This window comes from Trachemys scripta, chromosome 19 (assembly GCF_013100865.1).
Source record: "Trachemys scripta elegans isolate TJP31775 chromosome 19, CAS_Tse_1.0, whole genome shotgun sequence".
NCBI lineage: Eukaryota > Metazoa > Chordata > Testudines > Emydidae > Trachemys > Trachemys scripta.
Window position 1 is genome coordinate 11392748 of NC_048316.1, and position 20452 is coordinate 11413199.

The 20452-nt window shown below is 52.4% G+C and overlaps 1 protein-coding gene across 6 annotated transcripts in view; it reads right to left on the reverse strand.

Annotated features, from left to right (window-relative positions):
- Positions 1–20452, reverse strand: part of CASZ1 (castor zinc finger 1) — a 263137-nt gene that overhangs the window by 122273 nt on the left and 120412 nt on the right. For 3 of the 6 annotated variants that reach the window (XM_034753249.1, XM_034753252.1, XM_034753246.1), the window contains exon 1: positions 1647–1809. The exons of the other annotated variants lie outside the window; for them this stretch is intronic. In XM_034753249.1, the coding sequence (XP_034609140.1) occupies positions 1647–1695 (49 nt within the window). In that variant the 5' untranslated portion in view covers positions 1696–1809. Of the gene's footprint in view, positions 1–1646; positions 1810–20452 lie in introns of those variants that run through there. 6 annotated transcript variants of the gene reach the window in all.

Below are 20452 nucleotides of genomic sequence, written 5' to 3' on the forward strand. Positions count from 1 at the left end.
TCATTTAGTTTTTAACAAGGGGAGAGTGGAGTTAAATCACTGAGAAGGATGGTGTTTCACTTTCCCAGTAGGACTGGGTCAAAAAAGACAAGGTGTTGGAACCTCATATAGTAGGAAATGGGGCCTGAGGGATTCCTGACAAACTCCAAACTTGCCTGCACTGAACTCCCAACAAGGCTGTGAAATCCAAGCCCAAAGCCTACCCCAGGCCTGACAACACCATGCACCCAGCCTGCCACCAACTCCCATGCTGAAATCACATCCCAGCCTGATACTGGGCCGTGAAATCACAACCCTAAACCTCACCCCACCCAGATAGTGTCTCTCAATCCCAACCCGTGCCCCAGCCTGACAATAGGCCGAGAGAGCTCCTCACACCCTGCCGGACCGACACCAGAACTAAAAACCAGAGACTGGTCCACAAAATCTACTATCAAAACTGCATCCAGTCCTGATACTGGGCCCTGTAATCTGAAACCAAAACCAGCAAGGAGGGGGCCTGCCATCCCTCCTCCCAGAGCCTACACACCTCGCATGGAAAGGACAAAAACAAACCCATCCCAGATGTGCCCAGGTGGAAAAAAAAAACTCATTAAATGTAATAAGCATCCTCTTCATCTGACACTACCTTGTCCCAAATAAATTAAATTCCTTTTCATTTAGACAGCACAGGAACCTGACAAGCAACCTTTACCAACAAGACGCCAGAGCTTAGAAGGGGGTAACAAAATTAAAGAAAAAACAACCCACATGACTTAAATATATATAAATGCAGAATCATTTCAAAATCCCCACAAACTTCCCCCTCTCTGCATCATTCTCTCTCTATTTATCTGTCCCTCCTCCCCTCTCTCACCCCGGGGACTCTCTCAGTGACAGCCTCCCAAACAGATCAGGATCTGAAATCTACCGGGAGGGAGAGATCCTCTTGAAGCCAGTTCCCCCCACCTCCTTACTTCATCTGGTTAGAGAGAGAGAGGCTGGGTTGGGGGGGGGAAAGGAACTTCCGTAAAACAACTGAAAGAAAAGTGAAAGTCTGAGAGTCCCCACCTTGAGCGGTACCTGGGGGTCAGGCACCCTGATTCTGAGCTGCTCTCCCAAAACTCTCACAAGCTTCCACAGAATATCTAAAGCTCCAGCGGGGGGAACACCCCCAGCCCCCCAAAACAATACCCCTCCCCCATCAGAGTGACATGTCACCCCTCCATACACACACACCCCTGGCACCTTCCACTTTCCCAGTGTCAGCTTTGGAAACATAAAAAAAGTTTCTTCTGCTCCCCACCAAACAGGAAAAAAAGACAGACAGAAATTAAAATCTCTCTCTCTCTCCCCCTCCCTCTCTAAGGCCACCCAAAGCTGATCAGCTGTGCTGGGTAGTTTATTAAACTAAAAGAGAAACTATTTATAGACGAACCAGCCCCATCGGTCGCGCCTGCAGGAAAGAGAGCGAGAGAAGAGACACGGGCAGAGGGAGGAAAAGAAAAGAAAAATAAAAAAGAGAGCAGCACCGGGAGAGAAAGAACAAATGAAAGAATGAAAGGGAAAGGGGAGGGAAAAGAAAAGACACGCACAGAAGGGGCTTTTTGTGTGTGTGCAAACTGAAAGAACAAGGGACAGGAAAAGAACAATTGTGCTGTACTTACCATAGTCGGAGAGACGAAAGCCGAATTCATTCAAATAATCAACTTTCATAATACTTAATTAATACCTAATTGCAACTGATTGCTCCCCGAATAACAAGTTGGTTTAAAATACTGATGTCATTGCTTTTGACGGTCCTCCCCGAGAACACTTTGGCAGCAGAGTTCACTGGTGGGGGGGGGGGGGGGGGGGGGGGGGGGGGGGAGAAGGCTGGCTGTCAAAAGTGAAGGTGATTGGCAGGACAGAGCTTGGCCACACCCCCCTGCCTGGCCTTCCCTACTGGCTAGAGGGCAGGTGAAAGATCAGGGTGCCTTCCCCTGCCTCTGCTCGCTGCCTCCCAGGGAAGATGCTGAGGGAACCAGCTCCCAGCCAGCGAGCTGAGCAGTTCTGAAAAAAAGCCCAGCCAAGCAGCGTTACCCTATCAGGGCTGCTTGCTAGGGGCCGGCCTTATTGGCTCGCTGCTTTCCCAAACCTTTGGCTCCCTGGGCGGAGAGGCGGGACTCAGGGCCCCAAGAAAAAAGAAAAAAGAAAAGAAAAGGACACACGAGGCCGGTGAACGCGAGCCCCTGCGGGAAACTAACCCCAGCAGCCAGGGAGCTCAGTGGCAAGGACTTGAGGGATAAAGATTTAAGGCTCAATGTCTCTCTTCCCCACTCCCTGGACTGATTTAACTGGGCAAAGTGCTGTGCCAGAGGGGTGCACCCTGTAGGGAAGATTATGTTAAATAAAAGTTGGTTGATACTAGCAATAGTGACTGACTTCACTGGAGTTAACTCTGGATTTACACTGGGGTAACTGAGATCAGGATCTGACCTAGGTCAAATTCTGTACTGGATTACATCCGCTCCAAAGGGTCAAAATCAGACCTGGTGCAGCTGGAGGCAATGCTTTAAGATTACTCCAGATACATGTCAGTGTAAAGGAGATCAGAATCTGTCCCCTAGTCTGAAGTAAGCCCAGGGTACAGATGAGAGGAGAGTACAGCCTAGGCCCTTCAAAGCGCTGAGCAAACATGAACTAATGGTCATTTAGTATTTAATTTAGGGATCGCTCGGCAGAGGAAAACGTAAGATGCAATCACTTTTGGGGGGGCTTTTGCTTTGGAAAGGACTTGGGTATTTTTCTCCCCTCCTTCCCTAGGATAGGGGGGAGGGAGTGCCAGCTTTTATTGTTACTTATTGTTTCTCTGAATGAGAACAAAACCCACCAGTGGGAAGGAAAAAATTATGCAGAAATGTGCCTTTGCATTTGTGTTGTGCTCTGGCTTGCTTCACACAGATGGCAGGCGTCAGTGGATCGATGCTTCCACGGCGCTGGCCCCCTCAAGGCTGCACACAGTTCCCTCACACCCTAGAGTTGGGACCTACTGGGCCACAATCTGAGCTCAGTTACATGGGTGTCAATCTGGAGTAACCCCATGGGATGGTGTTACACTGGCACAGCTGAGATCAGGATCTGGCCTGCTGACTCCAGATTGAGGACAATGGGGTCCTGGGCTCTGACTGGAGCTCCTAGATGCTAGGGCAATACAAATAATAAAAATAATCCCAGGTGAGCTGCCACATCCCCTTTTCTAAGGAGTCACCTAGAAAGGTTCCAAGTCTTTGCACCAACAGGGCGGCAATATTATCCTGGAGAAGCTTGAATTGAATAAAGAGCCAATGGAACCAAGCAGCTCTCCCAGACTGATTTGGTCACAGGAATGCCTGCAGCGTTAGAGAGAGAACGGCTGGAGTGAAGGAGTCCGAGGGGGTTTGCTGTGTGCAAGGCAGAGTGTCTGTGAGTGTGTGCTAGTGTGAGAGAGAGAATGATTGCATGTGGGAATGAATCAGTGCATGTGTGTGAGAGAGTGCAAATGAGTGTGTTACAGTGTGTGCTGTGTGCGGAGAAGTCTCTAAGTAGCGTGACCAGGTGACCGATTTTATAGGGGCAGTCCCGATTTTTGGGTCTTTTTTTTATATAGGCTCCTATTACCCCCCACCCCATCCCGATTTTTCACTTGCTGTCTGGTCACCCTGTCTGTAAGTGTGTAGTAGACAATGTTGTGTGGGAGAGAATGACTGCGTATTGGGTAAGGCAGAGAGTGTGTACTAGTGTATGTGTGTGTATGAGTGTAATATGGGGTGGGCGTAGATGAGCGTAATGTAGGAGGGTGGTGTGTACACAAGTGTAATATGGGGGGTGTACATGAATGTAATGTGGGATGGGTGTGAACACAAGTGTAAAATGTGTGTGTGTACACAAGTGTAATAAGGGGTGTGTGCACACAGCATAACGTGAGTGTGTGTGTGTACACAAGTGTAACATGGGTGTGTGTGCACAGTACAAAACAAACTCAGGCCAGAGCAGTAGTGTTCACTCTGAATGGTTGAGTGTTTTACTGGTTTATGTCACAAGCTTTAACATTATTTAAACACACTGGGCCAATCCCACTGCTAGTGCAGGCCTCAGGAAGTCAGTGCCATTACACCAGGGATGTGTTTGGCCCCAACAGGGTTATGGTTTTTGTGCCCTGAATTTCCTCATTTTTTGTTGCTTTTATTTTTAAGTAGAAAAGAATGTTAGGGAGGTTCTCAGAGGCGTGTTGGGTAAACACACACATACGTCTCTTTCTTTAAAACAAACGAACAGATTATTTACCTGATTAAATAGGTATTTCGAACGGGTTGTGAGCTCTTCTTTTTTTTTTTTTAAACGTTCTGTCTTGGGCCATGTGGATTCTGGAGGAGCAGGACGCTCAGGCAGTGCTTAGGAATAGCCAATGAATTTCCAAGCTACTACCCACAAGGCTGGAGCTGTTCCTTAGCTCAGGGACCCCATGGGTGCCATCAAGGCAGGCCCTAAATCTGCATGTATAAAACCCCTTAGGACAACACCAGGAGGCGGGGGGCATCATTGTGACCCAAAGAGAGTTTGAATTGTCTTGCTGGGCTCTAGCCACCCTGGCTTCCGCTGGCACAAAACCAGACACTAGGCTCAAGTCCAGAAGGAGGGAGTCCACCATGGGCTCCATTCACAAGCCAGGAAGTGGGAGTGGCCAAACAGGGAGGGGATGTGGACTGGATGCCCTAAGACCGAGGGCACTGTCTGCCCTGCCCAAGATTGGAGCAGCCCTCAAATCAGCAGGGAAGCTGCAGCTCAGGGGCGTTCACACCTGGGGAAGAAAAGCAGTGCCCCCAATCGGAGGACCCCCAGGCCATACCCCTCCTGCCATGGCCTAGCCAACTTTCGGGCCTGTGGGCCCCCTGGTGGAGCAGGGCCATGCACCCAGCTGGAGTGGAGCCCTTCACCTAGGTTTTACACCAGCAGAAGCCAGAGGGACCAGATTATTATATCTTGACGGCTTTCTGCTTCACTCATTTATTTAAAGACCCCAAAAACCATTAAGCCATGATGCTCATTTCCAGCCTGAAGAAATCAAACTCCTACTTTAAAGGGACTGTCGGCCAACACGCCTGGCCTCCACTGCTGGGTGATTCCTACCACCGCGATTGCTGGGTCTCATCTTTTAGATCTGCCTACCATACTCCATGCAGACCAGAGAGTGACACTAGCCTAGCCAGTTTCTAGTCAGTGCCCCTTCCTGGTTCCCAGGCCCCAGCAGGACATTGTAATGCCAAGCCACTGCAAGGGAATATTTTGCTCCTGTATTTCTATTAATCACAGGGTTTGTACAACTTGATTTTGGTCTGGCACCTCCTTTCAGGGCCTAAAATTCCTGAGTCTCCCTTATGTTCCAGACCATGAGAAACATCCTGTATGAATGCAGATTTCTCCACTCTAATATTTCCTACAAACATACAATAATTAAATGGTAGGAGCTCTTTTACCCATCACCGTCATTCACGGAGAGCCTGGGCTCTGTATTCCAGACCCCAGGCTGAAGGGAGAACACACACAATAACACGCACGGGTCAAAAAGTAGGCGTACACACACTGTTACAATGACACACACATGCCTCCTGAATACACCTGTGCTCCTGCACACACAAAAATGAAGAGTCACACATTAATACATACACTCATAGCATACACAGATGCACATGACATGCAGGCACACTCCTACAATAAAACAACATGCTCATACACTCAAATGCACACACATGCACATGCCATCACACACACACATTCTCTCTCTCCCCCCCCCCCCCCCCCAGGACTCCCGCTGCAGACTCTGGTGCAGACTTCTCACCATCGCTCCTGCTCCTCCTCCAGAAGCCACCTGCTGAGGAGCGTTTCAGGTGAAGTCCACGCCCTGGAGCTGACGCAACTGGGAGGCTGATTTCCTATCTCAGTGATCTCCAGTCACAGGATCAGGCTTTATTTCCCCATCCTCCCTCCCTGCCTCTTACCCAAGAAAAGGCTGCTCTTCCCTCCCACTGGGGCCGCTTGGCTTCCTGCTCTGCTGGGATCCCTTGTGAAACCATTTAAACTGCAGCTTTGCCCCCCTCCCCACCACTGGGTCTGACCCTCCCAAAGGCAGAGCTGGCTCAGACCACACTCTAGCTCCTGGACATGCTGACCCCCGAGATGCCTGGAGAGAGGGCAGTGCCCTTCATCCTGTCCTGAACTGTATTGCAGTATCAGCCTGCAATGTCTAGCAGCTGCCACGTTCCACCCCAGAGGTGGCTGCACTTCAGAGGCAAGCGAAGCAATCTCTGCGTGTCCCTCCTCTGCCTCCAAGGGGCATTAAGAACTTTAATTAATTAATGTTTGCAGGTGCTCGGAGATCCTCAGATGAAAGCTGTGATGAGAGGGCGAGGGATGATTAATTATTATTATTACAGTTTAATGCTTTACCCAAGAAGGCTGGACCAGGGTTGATCAAGGGATATGCCACATTTTGGAGGGACAATGTTACGTGGGACATCACCCTCTGCCCATCTCCTCCCCCTTCATTTTCTATTTCTCTCACTTTCCATTTCCTTTCCCTCTCTCTCTCTCTCCTCCGCTGGGGCTCACCCAAGCACCTTCTGCTCTAGACCCACCTGGGCTCTGGCTCTTGGGCTGGGGATCTGGCATCTCCAGGCTCCTCCACTCCCTCTCGCTCAGGGAGTTTATTAGGCAAACGCTCTTGCCCTATTTCTGTAATTTTGTTTGATTTCTGTTTCATCAAGGGAGGCGCCCAGAGGCCTCGGGGCCTGGGCGGCGGGAGCAGACAATCCGTGCTTTCTTCCCCTTTCCTGCTCTTTCGCTCCTTCCTTCTCAATTCAGTTTCAATCACTTTATTGGCATGACAAGCCCGGCAAGCACTGCCAGAGAGACGCCACCGAGTATCAGTGTGAAGGGTGGGGCTGTGCAGGGCCAACGGGTCTTGGCACCTGGGCCTAGCTCATGCTACTTACTATTTCTTGGGCTTTATTCAAGCCATTTGACACTAGTCTCCCTCCCCCCGCCCCCTTCCTTCATGCTCTGCCAGCGATCCCAGCTCTTCCAGCAGGTGTCCCAGCCGAGTGCTGCTTGCCACCTGACCACTTCCTCCGGGGACTTACTGTACCAGAAGCAGGCCACAGAGCAGTGAATGCACACTGAGTAAGGCCACATGCTGCACAGGGGCCCAGAGGGTGCTTGGGAGAAGGTGTTCAAAGTAACTCACAAAGAGCTACAATGAAGATTTAAAGGGCAGCCCGGGGGGGAGCTGGAGATTTGGGGTGAAGGGAAAGGGGGGGTAGTTTTACTATGGAACTGAGTCCAGGAGTGAATGTGCATGGCCCTGAGGTGTAAGAACACTGCCCATGAAACCAGCAAATGCCACCCTGGTCTAGCCCAGAGCTCCCTGCCCTGAAACTACCCAAGACTCCATCTCTAGAGAGAACCCTCTGAAAGGCACTGACAGACCCATTAGTATTAATTAACGTTATTATTTATTATTTGTTTTACTGCAGCGCCTGAGAGACCCAGTCCCGGACCAGGACCCATTGTGCTAGGTGTTGTACTGACACTGAACAAAAAGACAGGCCCTGCTCCAATCTGTCTCCCTCCGGCACACACGCACACTCGTGTGCAAATACACGCACAAGACACATGTGTAAAGGCACGTGTCCAAGCACAGACACAAAAAAGCACGCACACATACATGTACACGTTCATGTACTCACACGTAAGCACGTAGTGGTGCAAACACCGCCATACTGCACATACCAAGACACCGCCTCTGGGTCTTGCCCGGGCAGTAAGATTATGGCTGTGATAGTGAAGTGGGTATCAGCAGCAAAACCCTTCTAAGTCCAGGTTGCAGCCCATGTGCCAAGGAGAAGGTATATTCCTGTGCCCCACTCCCACAGAAGTGTGTGAATGGGCAGGTCCCAAAGGCTTGCCCATAAGCCAAGGCAGCAGAGTTTGGCTTAGAGCATAGACGAGCACATGGTGGCACTGCCCCCTTTCACTGCCCAACCCAGGGCAATGACTCTATGCGTGAGCTCAGGGCGGGATGGGGCTTCAGCAGGTGCATGGTGCAGGTGGCGTGGTCCCCCTGGCAGGTAAGAGAGGTGGAGATGATAGAGAGACAGACATGGGCTTGGCTTTTAGGATAGAGTCCCCATACCCCGATGGAAAGTGAACTTGTGCCAATGCCCAGAGCTGATCTGACTGAGGGGGAAGCGGGGAAGAGGAAGGTGGATGGGATGGAGGGGGTGGTGACGGGAAGAGCAGAAGCAACTGCACATGGATTCTTCCATGGACAGGGTGGAGGGTGCATTTCAGTTACTATAGTCTCTGAAGTTGAGCTGTTTGGATTGGAGAGGAGACAGGGCAGAAAGGAGGGAAACTAGAAGCAGGCTGGGAAGTTCCCAGCTCCCTCTGCAGTTGATGGGTTCTCTTGGTGAGGACGCAGCAAGCCAGAGCCTTGCTCTGAAACTCCATAGAGCAGGAGAGGTACCTGAGGGGGCTGGGAACAGGAGGTGGGACGGGACAGCACAAACTCTCAGTGACAGCTGTTGCTCAGAGGCATGCAGGGTACCACTGGGGGCTGCTATGCAGTTGAGAGCAGCCGGTTCCCGTGGGACAAAAGCCATGGCCACTTGAAGGCTGTCCCTGCACCGGCTTTTGTGCGGGGAGCCTAATGGAGTGCGGATGGAGAGCGCTGACCGTCCCATGAGGAAGCAGGCAGGGCTGGCACTGGGAGGTTGGCCCGGGACTCGGTATGGTTAGCCTGGCAATAGGGGGAGAGTGAAGGCAAGTGACAAAGGAGACAGGGAATGGGGGAAAGGGCGGAGAACAGAGCCCTGGGAAAGCGTCTGGTGGAGAACGAAGGCCAAGAATGCTCCACGATGCAGCGTGCAGCAGGGATTGAATGGGGGGAGATTCCCCATCAGGCAAACAGGAAGCGATGGGGAAGAATCTCCTTGTGATACTGCATGTGAGAGTGTCTGTATGTGTTGACACTACGTGTGCACAAGCGTGCGTGGGTACTGACAGTGTTTATGTGCCGATACTATGCATGGGCACATGCTGACATTGTGGGTGGATGTGTGTGCGTGCTGACATTACAGGTGCATGTGTGTGTTCTGACACTGTGTGTGCATGCTGACATTACACGTGTATGTGATTTGACACTGTGTGTGCATGTGCCTGTGCAGACATTGCGTGTGCATATGCTGTCATCGTATGTGCCGACACTGAGTTTGCGTGTGTGAGAGTGCTGACACTGTGCATGTGTGTGCCGGACACAACGACATGCAGAGCTAATAAAGACCCTGAAGGAAGCATGGCCGTGCAGGAGGCTCTGACAATGTGCCAGGAGGGGGCAGGGGGAGGCGGTGGCAGGCGGAAAGTGTGAGGCAGACACAGCGATTGCATTACTGAAGGAGCCCGGGTTGGCAGTGCCGAGCTATCGTCCCTGTAATCCTGTTAGCCAGCAATCTCCATTCCGAAAGAGCTTCATTTCTTTGTGAATATTTGTAAACTAGATATCTAATGGAAAATTATAGGAAAATTATAGTGAAATTCATGACAAAGAAATCCGATTAGCCTTAATTCAATTATGCCATCTTAGCCCACACAGCACATTTCCCATTTTTTTCCCATAAATACCAATGCCAGGGGTCTGGGTAATCAAATAAAATTGAAAATCATCTTCCCATTAAATTCAATTAGCTGCAATTTCTAAAGCCTATCAGAGATTTTAATTACTAAATTATAAAATTCTCCAATGCTAAATTGAAACTAAAAAAATTGCACATCCTTATATTTCAGAGGGAAAAAAACCCAGCAGAAACCTTGAAAAATACCCTGCCCCTCCCATCAGGGCCCACGTGAGGAGGGGCATGGGAACCTTTATCAATGGGATGATGGTGGAGAGGGCATGGACCGGGTCTCGGGGAGGAAGGAGAGGAGGAGGAGGGTGGCTGTCTCCAAGGGAAGGGGCTGGGATGCCAGTGGTCATTAAAATATAGAACCCAATCCCTTCCTAAACCAACTCGCTGTTAAAAAAACTAGGTCAGAAAGCTCCAGCGCAACTCTCGATCCTTTCTCCAGGTCGAGCTCCCGGACTCGAGATAACTCCCCATGGAAGCTGAGCTTGGTCATCAAAATCATCCACTCCCACCTTGCTCATTCAGCATTCGGTAACCAGCCAGCGCTCTGCTGGTGGCTAGGGGAATGACCACTCAGGGCCCATGGGAGTCAGTGGGAGTTTTGCTGGCACAAGGGCCACTTAGTGCAGATCTGCGTCTCTCCTAAGTCCCCCATCCAACAGCCCTGGAGGCCAACGCCATACAGAGGATGGTATCTAAGGGGTACTTAGCATGCCTTCAAGCGATGGGCAGAGGAGAGCTGCTGTACTCCCCAGCTCTATAACTGACCCCTGCTGCCACTCCATAGAGCAGTTCTGGAGATTTTCTGGCTGCTGGTAACTGACGCTCCTGACCTTTTCCCTGACAAAATCCACAAAACACACAATCAAACAGGCTGCTACACCCCAGCCCCACATGAAACGGAGCCCAGGGAACCCCAACTGCTACCACCAACGATGCTGCCCCCCGCGCCCCCAGTCCGGGTCCTGGCTTCAAGAGCGCATCACTGGCTTCAAGAGCGCTCCTCTGCATTGACAACAGCATAACCTGGATACTGCTAACTCATGTGAAGGGACCCCTGGTTAACAGCTGCCGTCTATGCTGGAGAACAATTCCGCCTGGTCACGTAAAGCGTTACCTGCGCGCTAGCAAAAATGAATCCCGCTTTCTTGCTAGTTTTGCGGCACTAACTAGGTGACAAAGCTGCTGCTGGTCCCTCTGCCACCTGTCCAGGCCGATACCAAGTTTAATTTGCTGGGCGCCCGAGAGTTGCCACGAGAGGAATTGCCCACAAACCGAACAACAAAAAAGCTAATGATCTGGGCTTTTTCTTTAATAAATAGGCAAACTGGCTGAGCCAGATTGTTGGTTGGGCTCCCGCTCCTCTTTATCACCCTGCAGCCTCAGTGACACATTCTCCAAATCATCAGCATTTTGCAATGGGAGCTTGTTACCAAATACCATATTTTTTGCCAGGGAAGGGAAAAAAATAAATCAATAATTAAGAAGCCCAAGCAGGGAGAGATTGCTGGTTGGCTGGCGCTGCCGCCTCCGCGGGGATTGCTCAGGCAGCTGGCGCCGGGCCCAGCGCGCACCTAGGTTGCCGGCTCGCCCTGGAATGTGGCATTGGCACCTGAGCGCTGCTTTATTTTACTACGAATTAATCAAAGTCTCTTCTGCAAATGTCTGCCACTAAATCACCACTGGCTGTGCTTCAAACACAATTCCCCTGTTCCAGGGACTCAGTACAGGGAGATTACCAGCTTCAGGTGAAAGGCTGAAGGGGGGTTTCCTCTCGGCGGAGCTCCCGGTATCCCCAGCCGTTGGCTTCCCTCGGCTGGAAGAGTAATAGGTTTCCCGTGTCTCTGCTCCCATTCGCAACAGGAAGCTGCAAAGATGGTCAGGATACGCTGGGGCAAATCCAACGCCACTGTCTCACTCCAGTGCAGTTACACCAGCGAGGAGTTGGGCTCAACTTGTCTCTGTGTGTCTAATGCATGAGAAAAGGAATGTATTTGTGCGCTGTGAGTTTGTGTAGTTCTGTGTAAGTCTCTATGCATGTGAGAGTGCATGACCCGTGTTTGTGGGGCTGTGCACGTGTGTGCATGATCGTATATTTGCACGACTGTCTGTGTGTTCATTATGGCCGTGGGGGGGTATGGTTGTGTGTGCCCAGCTGTGCATGCATAACTGTCCATGTGTGTAGCCACACAATTGTGTGTACACGTTTCTTAGATGGTGTTTGTTAAGTGAACGAGTGCCCTTCTAGTCTGAAGGGCAGTACCCCAACGCTGGAGCATGGTGGTGATGGGCACATGTCTTGGTCCTTTGCTCTTGGCTTCCCTGCCTCTCTCTGGAGAGGCAATGCTGCCCTGAGCCGCGGATGCGATGTATTCCCCTCTCCACACTCTGCCTGTCTCAGAACCCTCTCGCATTTTCAGTGCTCACTAGACCATGAATTCACCTTCATACCAGTTACAGGGTTATTAGCTTCTCCTGACTCCAGTAACCACCAAACTTTCACTGGCAGCTCGGCCTGTGCCTAAGAGACATGCAGCCCTCCTCCCCGGGCCTGCTCCTCTGCCCCACACCCAAGGGGATGGACCTCTAACCAAGAGGGCGCCATGGAGGGGCGTCTCACACCAGCTAGCTACAGATAAAGGCCATACCTAACCTGAGAGGTACAACGGCTGTGGAAACGAGTTAGAATACAGAGAGAGGGAAAGAGAGAAGGAGAAAGAAAGGCGACGAGAGAAGAGACAAGGCAACAGAGAGAGATGGGGGAGACAGCATGCTGCCCCCTCCCCCTGAGCCCGCCATCCCCTCCCCTCACCCCAAGCGGCACTCTCTAGCAGCTGACATGAATATATTATACAGCTTGTCTTCAAATCATGGGGGGATGACCAGGCCACCCCTGGGAGCCCCTGCAAAATAGCCAGGTATGGACCCACCTCTGCCGCTTTCCCCTCCTCTGGCACAAAGCCACCCCTGACCGCTCCCCCCTCCACTGGCACAGAGTCACCTCTGCCTGCTCTTCCCTCCACTGGCACAGACCCACCTCTGCCCGCTCCCCTCTCCATTGGCACAGACCCACCCCTGCCGGCAACCCTCTTCACTGGCTCAGAGCCACCTCTGTCTGCTCCCCCCTCCACTGGCACAGACCCACCTTTGCCCGCTCTCCCCTCCACTGGCACGGAGTCACCTCTGCCCGCTCCCCCCTTCACTGGCACAGACCCACCCCTGCCGGCAACCCTCTTCACTGGCTCAGAGCCAACCCTGCCCGCTCCCCCCTTCCACTCGCACAGAGCCACCTCTGCCCACGCTCCTACCACTGACATGGAGCCACCTCTGCCCCTCCCCACCCAGCAGTCCAGCCCTGCCCACTCTCCCCTCGCTGTGCAGGCTGGCTCCTGTCAGGCTTTCCCCCTCTCCCAGAAGCTGACTGAACGTTTCTCAGCAGAAGTCAGTTCTTGGCGCAGGGATGTTCCCTTTGAAAGTCAGCAGCTGTGGCTGGCGAGTGTCATTCCCAGGAGTTCCTGTGTGGCCCCAGGGGGACTGTGTTGCGGAAGGTGCACAGGGGACTAAAGGTGCCCCTGGCACCTTTTCAGAGTCGGGCTGCTCTCCCTGGGGCCTGGGCCAGATCCCCCTCGTGGTGATTTTATCCTTCCTGCTTACGGCAAATTCCATTTCACCTGCATTTCCTGCCCTACGCAGCTACATGGGGCTGTTGCAGGCTGCTAAACAGGGCACATCTTCCATCCCAAGCGGTGGCTGCATTTCTGTGAGTGAAGGGATATCATACAACTAGAGAGTGCAAGGAGCTGAAAGGTGTCAGAGCTATCTCCCTCACTAACCTTACAGCAAACATGGTCTTGGCTGAAACTATAACTTATTCTCTTCTCTCCACTACACATGCATGGGGGACATGTACAGAGACACTCAAGAGAGCGCGCGCGCACACACACACACACACACACGCATGCACACGCACGCACATGCTCAGGAGCTGTGCAAGCAGCCAGAGACTAGGGAGGGGTCTGTTTCCCCAGAGGCATGTTTGGACCTCATTGCCTAGCTTCAGGGGCTGCAACACAGAAAGGAGACCAGGAATATTCCTGAAAGCCCAGAGACAACTTGAGAAAGATCTCACCCCAGCAGCACCCTGCCTCCTCCCTCTGCCATGAATGACGGAGCCCTCCGGCACTTCCATCCCACCCGAGCAGGGACTTCACAGCTTGGGGTGGTGGAGGGGGAACAGCTCAGACACCATGGTGATGGGCACAGTATAGCAACCTGAAGAGACTAGGAAAAGAAACGCAAAGTTCCTGTTCCACTGAGATTTCTTCCCGGCACAAAAGGTTGCACTCTCAGGTGTTTTAGTTGGATCGGTGGGGCCGTCAACATGGCCAGTTGGGAAAGGCAGATCCTAGGGAATATAGCTATGGCTCCCACCAGCGGGGTTAAAATACAGCAGGGAAAAGCCCCCCCGCCCCCTTCACCTTCACCTACCAACCCTCTTGATGAAACCAGGATGCATGGGGGAATCATCCCCCGCCCTCCCCTCTCCCCCAATCTCCATACAGAAAGAGCTTTGTGCAAACAATAGATCAATGGATCCCCGCCCCTTCGGAAGGAAAACAAACACCAGGATCACCGCAAATTAGAGAATGTTTCGCTTCACTTCATCCAAACAGGCTGACAATTTTTTTGGGTTGTTGCCACGGTGACAGAATAACACAGCGTTCAGCCTGTTGCAGAACAATCAATTAAGTTAATGCCTCCCAGTGCCTGTTTACTCTTCCATTTAGGAGGTGCTGCTGCCTCTCTCTCTCCCCCTCTCATCATTGCATTTTCTCCTCCTTTGCTTCTCTTCTCCATTCCCTCCTTCATTTCCCCTAAAATAAAAGTCCCTCCCTTTAACCTCCTCTCCTGATGACTAACTTTTGGGAATGCCTGCCCTGAATAAAGTTGTTTCTTCTCTCTCTGCCTCATGCTCTCTCTGCCCCTCCCAGTAATACAGAGACGGGCCTTGGGAACACAACACACACCACCCCGCATGCCTTTCCGTTCTCCCCTTGCAGACTGGCCAGTAATGCACAAGGTCTCTACGGACAAGTTATCACCCCAAGGGAAGCAGGGGCCACTCTCCAACAGAGACATCAGTAACTCTCCCATTCAGGGACCTGGATCCCAAGCCCACTAAAGTCAATGGGAGTCCTTCCACTATTATTCTTCATTAATTATATTGAGATAACTCCTAGGGACCTGCAGAAGAGCTCTGTGTAGCTCGAAAGCTTCTCTCTCACACCAACAGAAGTTGGTCCAATAAAATATATGACCTTACTCACCTTGTCTCCCTAGGGACCCCAGTCACAGATCAGTCTCCACTGTGCTAAACACTGTACAGACATGGAACCCAAAGGTGGTCCTTGAGCAGGCTTTGGATCTGGCCCCAGGATCCCAATCTAGTAAAGCATTTAAGCACATCCCTTTGGCTTGGAGGGTGCTTAAGCAGGTGCTGAAAGTTAAGCATGTGCTTAAGTGCTTTGCTGATTTCAGGCCCAGGTGGGGAGAGCGGGAAGGTGACATGTTGGCCCTTAGAAGGAGACATGGGCAAGAGCAAAACCACGTTACCCTTTTTTTTTTAGATTTTTTAAATCATTAAAAGCGCTGAAAGCGTCCCCTACCCCCACCCTGTGCCCTAACGGTCTCCAGGCAGATGCAGGGTGCCAGACATCGGACAGGCCCACGCACTTCTCCCCAGTGATCTCACAGGTTTCCTTCTGCACCTCAATCAGCGTGGGCAACGAAACTTGGCTGCTCAGCTTCGCTGCCTGTTTACAGTCACTTACACATTCCCCCCTGCCCCCCGGCCCGTGCGCCTCAGTGGTAACGCGCCTGAGCTCACACCGCACTTCACCAAGGGAATAAATATCAGAGCTCTGTGTGATAGCAGGGCCAGGGCACAGAGAGGCAAAGTGACTTGGCCTGAGCAAGTGGCAGAGCCTGCAACAAAACCCTGGTCTCCTGAGTCCCAGTCTGGGCACAGCCCTTGCTCCCTGCTAGCTCGCCAGCACAACATGGTTGTATGAAAACACATATAGATTCCAAGAGGTACTGTAGTCCCCTCCCTCTGAAAACAACATTTAAATGAAGGGCCTAGAGTAAACTAGTGGGCAGCGTCTCTTTAATGGGCAGGACAAAAGTGAGGCACACTGAGGCACAAGGGAAAACAAGGGCAGGTTTACAGCCAGCCCTGTGCAGGAATCGAAGGGCTCTGCTCACCCAGGCCAATATTCTGTAGGGCATGGGAAGGAGACGGGAAAAGGAGAGGAGAATTCAATGTGTATGCATGGGGGAAGGGAATGGGGGAAGGCAGGGGAGCCAAATAATTGTTCCCCCATCCTTCTGGCTGCAAAGCCAACATGCCAGGCTTTGGTGGGCTCCAGTGCTGGGTAGGGGCGGCAAGGGAGAGGGGGGCATCAGCATCTCTCCTGGAGAACAAGTTGCCAGCGGAACCTGTTGGAAAAGGGGCTTGTTGACTGCTCCCTGTCTGTTACAGCCCAGATTATAAGCATATTGCACAGCACTCTCTGCACGGTGCTGGGGAAATCCAATACGCTGAAAGGTTAATGCAATCAATTAGGGTGACAAGGAAGTAAAGTAAAGCCTTCCGAGTAGATGAAAGGGAGAGAGAGGAAGGGAGATGAAGACAGAGAGAAAAGCAAAGAGAAAGGAAGAACAGGGCAAGGGTTCGAGAGCAGAGAGGAGGAGACTTGGAACAGGAGACAGGCAGATGGGATTGGTCTTGTGTATTGAGGGCCCTGAGCCAGCTGAGAGAAGACTCAGTCTGACTTGTTCTGCCGTATGAGGGGGTGAGGGACCCCAGCGAGCCTGCCAATCACCATGCCAGCCTGGGATGGAGGATTCTCCCCAGTGTGCTGTCACTACCATACGTTAGTTGTTTCTGGTAGTGTCCACCAGGTGCCAGGTGCTGTCTAAACAGCAAAGCCAGTTGGGCCCTGCCCCAGGGCACTTACACGCAGGCCCAGGGAAACAGAGTGTGGAGGTCCAGCATTGGCACTGGCCACACCTGGGAATAGCATAGTCCATAACACATCTGATTGGAGCATCAGTAAAATCCTTGCCAGGTCCCTGCTACCTGACCATGCTCAGTTGATAGAGACATAAGTGACTTCTGGCTCGGGCATAAGGCTGGTGTGGAGGGAAGAGAAGGAGAAGGGGCAAGGGGAAAAGAAGGAAAAGGAGAGTGAGGGACAGAGAAGAGGAGGAGTAGAGGAAGAGTGCTATTTCTATCCATCCATCCATCCTTGTGTATCTGAGCACAGCATCTGTCCTTGGCAGCACACCGGTTGCCCCAGAGGTTCTAACTTCCTGGGTACTAGTTTACATCAGTCCCGCTGGCTGGCAAAGTCGGCCCTGTGTAGGTTTCTATGGCTGGGTTCTGCAGGGTCTCGGGCTGGATGATCCTAATGGTTTCTCTTGGCCTGGGAGTCTCTGCATCTCTGAGAGTCAAGAGCTCTCCTCTCTCGCACTGTCACCCTCAACAAACAGGCAGTGCTGGGTCTACCCTGTGAGCTCAGAGCAAACCCCTCCTAGCAGGGAGTCTCCCAAGGGAGCAATGGGCCATCTGCCTGCAGGAAGCATGCCGCAGCCCTGCACAGCATGGAGGTGCCAGCCTCACAACATGGGATAACACCGCTCCTGCAAGGCAAAGCCAAGTCATTCCCGAATGCACTGGGGGCACCTTCCCCCAGGGCCCTCAGCTCAATAAAGAGCCCACAGCCATCTCACTGGCTGCCCAGGGCTGGAGAGCAAAGGGTGGCCAGGCTCCTGCTCTCTGACCCCTAAGCAGAGCAGCACTTCATTAACCTGGGTTGGCAGGTCGGCGAGTGCAGCTGCTTCCTGCCACTGCTCTCGCTCTCGGCACGGCTAGGCCTTGGAGAACGTGACACCAGCTCGTTAGGACAAATTATTACGCCATAACCTCTGCCGCAACGTCCCTTAATATCCCTATTTAGCCAGAGACAATTGCTGGTGGGCTCCTCACTCTTAAAGCAGCCTCGCAAAGGCACGAGCACCGAGATTTCTGATCCCGCGGGACAGGAGAGAACCTAAGCACCCAGCCCAGGGACCTGCAGGGTAAGGCAGTGGAGGGAGCCTAAGCTAGGTGCTGGCTGATTGCCCCAGGCAGAAAGATGCAGGGTCACTGGGAAATCCTGGTGCTGCCAGAGCCCAGTTCACAATCCAGAAACATTGCTCTCCACAGCAGCCAGTTCTAAGTCAGATTGAGCACAAGTTCCCATCTCCCCAAGTTTTAGAGCAACAAAGTGATCTCTGTCCAAAGTGCATTGAAAAAATGAGCTGGGATTTCTGCTCAAAACCCCAGGCCAGTTTTACCCTGAAAAAGCCCCGGGTATCTCTGCGCCACCCCCAGCCAAAATATCACCCTGCATGGGGCTTTTGGTCAACTCACACCTGTTTCTCCATTTCCGTATGAACTGTTTGGGGTTTGTGAGTTTTGTTGCAATGTTAACCCTAATCGGGGCATACCAGACGAGTCCAGTGCATGGGCCTAGAAGCTGCCTCTGTGTCAGTGAAGGATCCGGAGTCCCTGCCCGAACAGAGTCCTAGCTAATAGTTCGCAGCCCACGGAGGAACAGGACAGCTCTGAACAAAGGCAGCAAGCAAGTGCCTTGCTGGGGAGGTATGGCCAGAGGCTGGTCTGGACTAATCCAGCGCTTACATGTCCTCAGAAACTCAAGGCACAACAAACGAGACAGAAACCCAGCCAAATGCCAAACTAATCCTGCCACAGAACAGACGTGGGGAGAAAGTGCCTCCCTGAACAACTGCCTCTGCCCCTGAGGAAACCAAACCTGACCCCTCTAGTAGGGGGAGTGCAGAGAGGGGGGAAACGGAAGGAGGAGAGCGAAAACAGGGAACAAGAGAAAAGAGTGAGAAGGAGAGAACGAGAGAATGAAAGAGAAGACAGAGAAAACCAAAATAGTGCCAGAGAAAAGAGAGGAAGAAAGAAAAAAGGAAAGGGAAAAGAACAGTAAAGGCAGGACAGGATGAGAGCAAAGGAAGAAGAAAGTGGATAAGGGAGAAGTGAGGGACTGAGAGGGAGAGGAGAGGGATGAGAAAAGAGCAAGAAGAAGGAGCACAGCGAGGGAGAGAGCTGTAACCAGGGTTGTGAAGCATGAAAAGGGAAGAATCTGCCTGTTCCTTTCAGCACTCGGCGCATGGTGCTCAGTGGTGACCTACACTGTGCCCGGCTGTGATCACGTTTTCAGGGCCACTGCCTGCAGATCCCAAACAATGATGGGGAGTCTTTGAAGTCAGAGAAAGAAGCCGCAATGTGAACGGGGGATTTTTTTGGGTGAGGGGGGAGAGAAAAAGTGAGTACTGAGCAGGCAGGGGAGAGAGGTTGTGAGGAGAAAACAGAGAGTCGTTCCCAGCGGGGTGCCCCGAAACGAGAGAGACAAAAAGAAAACAAACAGTTTATGAGTCGGGCACATGCTGCCTGTGTCTGCGTCCCCCGCGCCGCCCGCCCCCCGCGCTCCCAGGGAGCCTTCTGTTCCCCAGCAATGATGGATGGACGCACAGGGCCATTCACTCCTGCCATGTTACAGCAGAAATATTTACATAACACTGGCCTTCCACCGGTCACCTCTGACACCGCCGGGCCCAACCCAGGGGCCCCTCTGACACAGCCTGGCCTGGGGTCTCCATCTGACACAGCCTGGCCTGGGAGCTCCTCCAGAGTTGCTCAGTCCAGCCGCAAGTCCCACTGAGGCTGCTTGGCCTGAATCCACAGGTTCAAGGGGGGCTTGGCATAAGAACTAGAAAACCAAGCTGCGTGGGGAGGACTGGTAGGGTCGCGGAGACGCCTGCAAGGCCATGAAGGAGCCAATGCCAATGCCAGAGTGGGGATTAGAGCCGTGGGGCCCCTGGCTCCCAGTCCTGTGCTCAGATCACTGCACCGTGTTTTCCTCTAAGCAATGGGATTCATTCAGCAGCCTCCCCTCCTCCTAGCCCTTTGGGTGAGGGGGGCATATACCCCTTGAGCCAGAGGGCAATGGCCTGTCTGCAATTGGGTTCACACACCCTGGGAGGCACGGGGCCACGGCCTGCTTTCCTCCTTTGCTTCTCTATCCGCATAAAAGGCAGAACCAATTCACTGGGGCCAATCGGCATGAGCATCTCTGCTGGGCAGCCTCTGCAGCACATATGGGTTTGATACAGTCACTGTGGTCAGCCAGAGGGGGACTAATGTCTGTCTGTCCATCCCTCACATTCTCACAGATTCACCCACATGTTTGGTCAAAATGGTGGTCAACGTGGGAGGAAAGTTACCCACAACCCCCAGGCCTCCAATGCTTTTGACCGTAAGGTCCAGGCTGCTCCCCTTGTCGTACTGCTGCTATCCCACTGGCGGCACCCATGAGCCCCATGCAGCTCACTTGGGCCAGCAGTGGCTGTCATGGGTCATTTATTGCAGCGCAGACGTGCACTAAGCAGGTAAGGCAGTACAGAACAGGCAGATGCAGTAATGGGCCTGAGATCTGGCTCCGGTGCTCCCCAGAGAAGACAACTCCTCCTCTCCCCCTAACTCACTGATCCCACAGCTCTCTTTGCACCTCCTCTGCTAGGGACTCCAATACATCACTGCAAACTCCCCCTCCCCACTTCCCAGCAAGCCCTAGCATCCCCAAGTGATTCCAGAGACCTGTCGTTACCAGCAAGTTGGTACTAGCGCCCAGGTGATGGGA